Raw genomic sequence first — 8,066 nt, forward strand, 5'->3', positions numbered from 1 at the left:
CGCTCCATATTGGAACGACTTTGTTGTTTGCTAACAATAGCGCCCCCCTTCAATGCTCATCGGGAAGACCATGCAAGAAAATAACTGAAAAAATGCCTCACCGGTGAATTTGGGGGGGGGGGGGGGGGGGGGTGCTCAGGACCCTTTGGCATTGCCATCCCAAAATCAGAGCGAGAACTCGGGCGGCGCCTTGAGACGCGGTCTTTTGTTGACTGCATCTGTGGAAGGAGTCGGCGAGCGTCCGCGAGGCTCGACATGGCCGTGACCATCGGGGGGGCTACTCGTGGCGCCGACGCGCTCCTCCATCGGCGCTCCTTTGGTGGCGAGGGAGATCGTCGGGCTCGGGGTCGGCCCGTTCATCGGTCCGCGCGGATCCCGCTCGGACAACGGCCGGCGCGGCGGGGGCGGGCGCTCGCATCCGCCCCGGCCCCGAAAACCGGGCTCAAGCGTTCCGGCGCGCGGGGGCCGTGCCGCAGCTGCTCGGCGAGACCTTTCATCGTCAACGATTTCACTCGGAAGGGAGAAGAACTCCAGCCAAAGGGCCAATTTCTCCCTTCCAAAGTCAGCAAAGGGCCGATGGTCGGGGGCCTCCGAGATGCGACCGGGACCCCGCGGGCTCACGGGCAATTCAAAATCGGGATGCGCTTCCCCCTCTGATAAGACGTGCGCCACGTCTCTCTCTTGCCGCACGAAGGGCGCCGCTCGCGGCCATTTCCGTCATCGGCGCTACGACCACATCGGGAGAAGGCACAAACGGGTCTCCCGATTCTCGGCCTGTGGGCGCGAGGTGGCGAGCGAGGCCAAACGGCAGCGCTCGCCTTGGCCGGTCCCCATGCAGACTTTCATCGCTTTGCTAAGAAGACGCAAAGTTTCCCGTTGGAGTTCACGTGCGGACAGCTTTCTTTCCCAACCCCGCCCGGCCGAAGCGCTTTTGAGCCGGCTTTCTGAAACTTTGGATCGTTGTCCGCCCGGATGGAAAAATGCGACAAGCGGATGTCGCCCGGAGTCGGCTTCAACCTCGTTCCGCCGCTGGTAATCCGAGTCGGGAAGCGCGTCGGGCCGCTTTCCCCCGCCGAGCTCGGATGGAATGCAAAGCCAAACGCGGGCCTTTGTGGGGAGGGGAGGGAGGGCGCAAAGACAAGAAGGGGAGCGGGGATGTCCAAAGCATGCGGAGGGAGAGGGAGACGCGCTCGGGGCCCGCCCGCCGCAGACGTCGGGAAGCCGTGCAGACGGGAGCGTCCGCATTGCCCCCCCCCCCTTCCCCGCCCCCTCTCGTCGATTTGTATATGAAAACATAGTGCTTTTTCTTTCTCCCCCTACGCGAGCCCCCACCCCTCGACGCTCCCCCTTTCCACTTCTCGTTGAGCGATCAGCTGATGAAGAGACTAGCGGCTCGCTGCTATGCGGGCTTGCTAATTCTCTCCCCCGCCGCCGTCGCCGCGCTGGATCCCGCAGACCGCGCTCAGGTAAACCCCCCCCGGTCGGACGTGCGTGAGAGAGGGAGAGGAATCTCGGTCGCGGCGGGAATGTGGACCGCGGCTGCCCGGGGGATTACGCCTTCGTTCCTCCGGGGCGATGCTGCGGACGCCCCGCCGCCCCCCCCCCCCCCGCAGCTCTCCCGCATCGACACGGCCGCCTAATTGCCCGCTTGTGCGCATTTAGTTTGCGGAGCGACATCCGGGCGCCGTCGGCCGCGTCCTTGAGCATCGGCGTGGTCCGGCGTGCGATGCGCCACCGCGGAAGGCTCTTCCGCTTTGGTCCGCAGGCAGATCGGCGTGCCCCACGTTGCCTCCAAATGATATCGCGGGGGCGAAACAAAACATCAAGCAAATGCCGCGCGTGCGGCACAAACCGGAAGGAGCGCGACAGTGAAAATCATTTGCGTGCGCAAAGGACGATTGCTGGGGAATCGTTACTCCACAACATTGGGGCGTGCAAAACATGGCGGAGTGAGGCTTCGCTTTGTCAAATTTCAGTCAGAAATATGTCATTGATCTTTTTTTTTGGGGGGGGGGGGTTATCTAAATTCGGTCTTGGATTTTTGGATCGATGCTTCGGAAATTTGCGGTTCAAAACTTGGACCTCGTCCGCACCCGCGTGACGCTATCGACCGGTGACAGAAAACCTCGGCGTGTCAACCGAGTTTGTACGCAAATGCGCCTCCGATTGCGGAGTGCACGCCACTGCGTTTTTGGAATGAAATCCCACTCGATTCTTGTTTGCGCCACCCAAAACTACAAACGTGCCCACGTGAATTCATTCATTTCAAAAGGGACCGAGAGGACAAATGTTTTTCTCCCAGAAATGTTTCCCACAACGCCCCCAGTGCGGCCGCCGCTATTTGTACAAAATTCTACCCGGCGACTTTTGTGAATTTTATGGAAGGCCATCATTCAAAAAGGAAAAGTAGACTTAAAAAGATGTCATCGATCGACTTGGCGCTAACGTCTGCGTTTCCCCCTCATCAGAAAGGAGAAGAAGGCCCTTTTCGACGACTCACTTGAATAGCTAACAGAGCCGCGGGTTTTGGTTTGTTTTTTTGCGCGCAATCATACGAAGCTCACGCGTACTTGTACCAGTTACGATGGCGGATTCTTGTGGCGAAGGTGAGCCGACCGTTGTCGCGCGGTCGTTGAAAGAACTTTTCCCCGGATCGGATTTATGTAACGCTGATATTTTGCCACCGCGGCACCGGCTGGCAACGAGGCGCATCGCTTGAAGTTCTAAGCGGGACGCTTTCCCGAACCGCAGCCGGAAGCCGGCGGGAAGATGGAGGCTCTGGACCGCGGCGACCCGAGGAAGCGCAAACATGACGAAGGACGCCGCCAGGAGCCGCCGCACGACAGCGCCGGCGAAAAAGTCAAACGCAAACGAGGGCGACCGCCCGCCGAGAAGCTGCCCCCGAATCCGCCCGAGCTCACTCGGCAACTGGGCGCGCTGGTGGACATGGTGGTCAACTACAAGGACGGGTGAGGAAAGCGCGAGAAAACTAACTCGAAACGTTGGCCTCCATGGCCGCGGCTCGTCGACGCGTCGTCGGCATTGCGCGCCGGTCAAACGCGGGACCGGACGGCAAGAAGACGTTCTCGCCACAAAGCGGCAACGGTCGTCTTCGCTCCCCGCAGACCGGTCCGACTCAAACGGTCAATTAGAGTTGAGATTTTTGGAGCGCCGAGTTGATCGAAAACAAAGCGGCGGCCGCCCGCCCCATTTAGCGTCGTCGTTGACGCTCGGTTGTCAATGCGGATTCAAAGCGAGACGCGGCGTCGCTTCAACGCCCGCGGCTCGTCGACAGTCGTTTCCGTCCAGCAAAGTCGCGGCGCGGCGCTCGATCGCGTCGGCGCTCGCGAGTTGACACTCGATATATTTGAAAGCAAAGTCGCGGCGTCGCTTCAATACCTGCCGATTAGAGCGACTCGGTTCGGCGGCCTCCAAGTCACGGCGGTCGGCTCCGTTCTCCGAGGCGGTCGACGCTTCGTTGGGAAAATCAAAGCCGCGGCGGTCGGCTCGGCGAACGCGGGCCGTCGGCATTGGCTTCGTTACGGCAAAGTCGCGAGCGTCGGCTCCCTTGCCGGCGGAGGTCGTCGACATTTTGTCCGGTCGGTAGAACGCCGGAACGGAGCGATCCCGTGCGCCCGTCGGCGCCGGTTTTATCGAAAGGGGCAAAGTAAGGAGACGCCAGACCGAGCTTCCTCTCTCCCTCCAGTTTGGGGCGACAGATCAGCAAAGGTTTCGTCCAGCTGCCGTCCAGGAAGGAGGCCCCCGAGTACTACGAGCTCATCCGAAAGCCCGTGGACTTCCGACGGATCCGAGTGAGCGCGCGCAAACGCGCCGGTCCCGATCGCCGCCGGAGTCCCGCTCTCGCGTTGACGTTTTGTTTTGACAGGAGAGAGTGCGAAATCACAAGTACAGAAATGTGGGGGACTTGGAGAAAGACATCGCGCTGCTCTGTCACAACGCTCAGACGTACAACCTGGAAGGATCTCAGGTGAAGCCCGCGATTGGGATCGCGCTCGGCGATTGCTTCGGGAGAACTCGGTCGAGACAATGATTCAAAGGGATTTGTTTTGGACCACGGTAGATCCTCACTCGGAAGACAATTCGGCACACTCGCGGAACAACCGTGTCTGCCTGGAAACGTTTTGACGTTGATGTGCACGAGTCTGCAAAGTACATGGGACTCGTGAGGTGAAGCCAGCAGTCCGGCTTTCGGTGACACCGGTAGAGTCCGGGAGGCTACTGGCGTGGGCCCACTAGTTGGGTCTCGTAGGGAAGGTTGGTGGGGGCGCAGAACGAAAAGTGGAAAAACATGAGTGGTATGAGGGTGGGGGGGCGAAAGCCGGCCATTGCGGACTTGCCCAAGTGTCCTTGAGCAAGATGCTGAACCCCCAGTTGCACACGCGCGCACATACTTTTGACCAAGTTAAACCTGACTTCAAGTGTATGAACGTAGGTACCTGGAGTTTCATTTTGATCGATGTTCATCGGGCACCGATCAAATTACTCTATGCTAAACTGTTAGCAATCGCGATTAGCGCCAGCGATAAGCATTTTAAAAAGTAGCGTTTAGCTCACACATAAATCGTGTGCATGTGTACATTTCACACGTAATGGAGTAGAAAAAGACTTACGTTCGATGCGTCCCCAAGAATAAGCAACGTTGCGCTAACTGTTCGCTACAAAGACGAAATTGACAGTCCTCTTCCTGTCGTCGTCGTCGTCGTCGTCTTTTTCTTCTTCGTTTCACACTCGACAATTGATCGCATTGCTGCCTCCGCTGGTTAAGTGATGAACACCTAAAAAGCAGCCAAACCGGCGGTGCTTGTGGTGCGTTATGCAGTACTTGGATTTGTGGACAAGCTTCGTTTTCTAATACTGACTTTGATTTAAAAATAGAAAAAAGAAGCGCGCGCACACGCACACGCACACACACACACACACACACACACACACACACACGGCGTAAAATTAGCATCTGCCATTCAGCCACTAGGTGGTGCACCAACACCACATTTAGATGCCAAACTCCAATTGGCAAATCTTGGAGCCGTGGCTGATTTGATCACCGTATTGTTGTTTATTTGATATCGTTTGGTAACAAACAACGGTGAGGCAATATCCCACCAGAGGGGGTGTAGTTTTGTTATCGTCCGTCATTCTTCACTGGCCGCCGTTTATTACGTGGCTCTATTTGTGTTGTCGACCGATGCGGTGCACCGCGCGCTGTGAGATTCCTCGACTGTAAAACATTGATTGGCCTTGGCTCAACAGACGTTGCGCGCAACAATTCGAAGGTTGACTTTCATTTCGAGGTGGTGCCCGCTCATCTAACGAGTGCGTCCCGTTTACCGCCGCAGATGTACGAGGACTCCATCGTCATCAAGTCCGTCTTCGAGAGCGCCCGGCTGAGAATCGTGGCCAACCGCGAGCCCGAGCGGACGCTCGTCGTCGTCGCCGCCGCCGCCGAACACCCGGAAGGAGGTAAAGCGTCCAAGTAGTTGGCCCGCGCAAAAACAAACGTGGCCAAATGGTCAGCTCTACTTGACCGCACCTCTTTCTCTCGTTCACTCCCTGCAAGCGCTGGAGAACGAGGAGAGGAGTCGGAATCCGAGGGCCAAAAGGCCGCCGCCTTTGCACCGAGTCCACAATGTGGAGGAAAACTCCGCCAAGGATGAAGGTTGAACTGTTGTTGCGCTGAGGTCTTGAAGTCGAGTTGTATGTCTGTCATTGTTATTCCCAGCCCCCCCCCCCAAAAAAGACCATTTGAGGGCTTTCCCGTACTTCCGAACTCCCCGTCTTTCATGTGTGGGCCGAGCAAAAACACGCGACTGAAACTATGAAACGAATTCAGGCCGCGAAGACCTGTCGAGAAGCCGTGCCCAGAAGGACAGCCACTCTCCCAGTTTGCCGCGAAGTCGCCAATGACCACCCCAAAAATACAATCAAATGTCTTTTTGTTTTTGTTTCGAAGACCGCAAAGTCGACTTTCAATTCAAGTCAATTGAGTCACAATGCGGAGATGACCTCAACTCAAGTCAAGGGACCACTGGACCGGACAGATTTCCTTCGGACTGCGCCTACTCGCACGGAGGCCTTCGTTTTCCGCTTTGACTCTTTGAAAAGAGAATCACCGGAGGGAGGGCTCGCTCCTCCTCACTGCTCCAATTGTTGTTCAGCAAACATCTGCTGCAGATGCGATCATCGCCGCGTTTGCACCAAATGCCTTTTCGGCGACGTCATGACGTGGGGAATGTAAGAACCCGGGCACGGGAGCGGCATTTTTTCATCGATTTTTAAAAAAAATCTATAAAGAGGTGGTCGTCAGTGCGTGGGCCACGCAGCGCGGAGGTGCGGGCTTCAACAACATCGGAGACAATTATTTCTCCAGTCGAAAAAGAAGCAATCGTGCCTGATTTGGCAGACACATCAAAGACTATTGCCACTCCAAAGTAAACATACTTTCGCGAATACAAATAAAACCGCACCTCACGTCTTGCTCACCATCAGACAACTTGGCCTTAGATGTTTTGTTTTCTTTTTTTTTTGGAAATAATTTCCCGTCTATCGTTCTGACTGTTATTTGATGTTCCAAGTTCTGCGGAGCGCACTCACAACAATCGCAGCTGTTGTAAAAGCGCCCGATCAAGAACGACGGACGGACTGTACCGGATTGTCGAAAAGAAACGTCATTGCATCTTTAAAAGCAACTTACGAACTTTTCTACGGCGTATCGTGTGCCTAAAAATGCTGCAAAAGTCCGGCTGGCGTACACGCACGTGGTTTCGATGATCGCTGCTGATGACTTGCCCGCCACGTTCAGCGTCCGCTCAGGTCGAGCGTCACTCGAAGACTCAGACTGGCGGCCGGCGCGTCACGCCAGATAGATGTGCGAGGCGGGGGTGGCGTCATGGATGCTAGGAATATGCATCTACAAAGTGGACACATTTTGTGTACCGTAGCGAGGAGGGACACATACGGCGCGCAGCCCTGCAACAACCCCCCCCCCCCCCCCTAAAATTCATTCAAATATTTTGTTTCGCGCTCTCTCTCTCTCCCACTCACTGAATGCATGTGTGCGCGCGCGTGTGCGTGCGTATCTGTCTCTACTGTATATCAGTGGCGGACGCTGGCGCGTCAAGGAGGGGAAGCTCCATTTCGGCCTACGTCATAAAACGTGTCCGTTTATTTCTAGGTGAATTCTACTCTCCGTTCCTTTTCAAGAAAATGATCGGTGACCCTGCGGTGATATAAGTCAGTCTGCGAACACAAGCAACTACAATAAAACCCACCAGAAATAAAAGAAGAATTTGTCGCTAGTCGTTTTCAACCAAGAGAGTGTCGCCAAGATGATTCGAAGAAGTCTCCCGTTGCACCCTGAACAGAATGAGAATGGAAAGACGCTCCGACGGACGCCGACACCAAAAGATCGGCGATTGGCTCATTTCGCCGTCAATCGAGAGATTGGACTCGAAGACATCATCCAATCATCATGCGGCGTCCGGGCCGGCCCATACACGCCCACTGTCCGTCGACTCCCCGAGACGCCGAGCGTCCGATGGGCGGGACAAAAGCAGCATTTATCCAATGACTCGTCTCGTTTCGATGCCTTGGGACAACCGAACTGAACTCAAAGCGAAGCTGCGGGAATGAATGAGGAGAGACTTGTGTCGTAAAGCAGTCAGAAGACGCTGATTCGGAACAAAAGATGAGCGCGTTGCAGCGCATATTTAGTCCCTGACACCTATGTGTGTGCGCGCAATACATTTTGAGCATTCCGTCCCAGGTGCGTTTCGAAAGTCCACTTTAATAGGCAGGCCTGAAATGAACCGACTGATTTAACCTCGTTTCGACAATCGACGTCGTCCTTGATGAAGTCCGAAATGCATCATATAAAAAAGAATTTCAACTTTAGTAAAAGTTATCCAATCTCTTTGTTGTTGTTGTTTTATCACTGAAGAAAATGTTGGATCGTCATCAAACGAAACCTTTTTGTTCGGGTATAAACGATCAGATCATCGAAGCGCACGGAATGGACCTACGGTATGATCCATGTCCTAATCTACAGA

General features: G+C 55.5%; 1 protein-coding gene across 1 annotated transcript; it reads left to right on the forward strand.

Moving 5' to 3' along the window:
* The first annotated feature begins 1,200 nt into the window (after positions 1-1,200).
* LOC147191285 (SWI/SNF-related matrix-associated actin-dependent regulator of chromatin subfamily A member 2) lies at positions 1,201-7,930 on the forward strand. The gene is made up of 6 exons (XM_086135953.1): positions 1,201-1,466; positions 2,752-2,969; positions 3,707-3,812; positions 3,887-3,988; positions 5,358-5,481; positions 5,579-7,930. Exons 1-6 carry the CDS (start codon positions 1,377-1,379, stop codon positions 5,680-5,682), a joined length of 744 nt encoding a protein of 247 aa, XP_085992079.1. The 5' UTR covers positions 1,201-1,376; the 3' UTR covers positions 5,683-7,930.
* Positions 7,931-8,066: the final 136 nt, after the last annotated feature.

This window comes from Hippocampus guttulatus, chromosome 17 (assembly GCF_054856545.1).
Source record: "Hippocampus guttulatus isolate MCC_2025c chromosome 17, RoL_Hgut_1.0, whole genome shotgun sequence".
NCBI lineage: Eukaryota > Metazoa > Chordata > Actinopteri > Syngnathiformes > Syngnathidae > Hippocampus > Hippocampus guttulatus.

What these genes read in the sequence shown, in the direction of transcription:
- LOC147191285 (XM_086135953.1), top strand. Translation starts at nt 1,377, where the DNA reads ATGAAGAGACTAGCGGCTCGCTGCTATGCGGGCTTGCTAATTCTCTCC. An exon ending in ATCCCGCAGACCGCGCTCAG is followed by an intron (nt 1,467 to 2,751) that starts GTAAACCCCCCC and finishes CCCGAACCGCAG; the next exon opens with CCGGAAGCCGGCGGGAAGAT. An exon ending in CGCCGAACACCCGGAAGGAG is followed by an intron (nt 5,482 to 5,578) that starts GTAAAGCGTCCA and finishes ACTCCCTGCAAG; the next exon opens with CGCTGGAGAACGAGGAGAGG.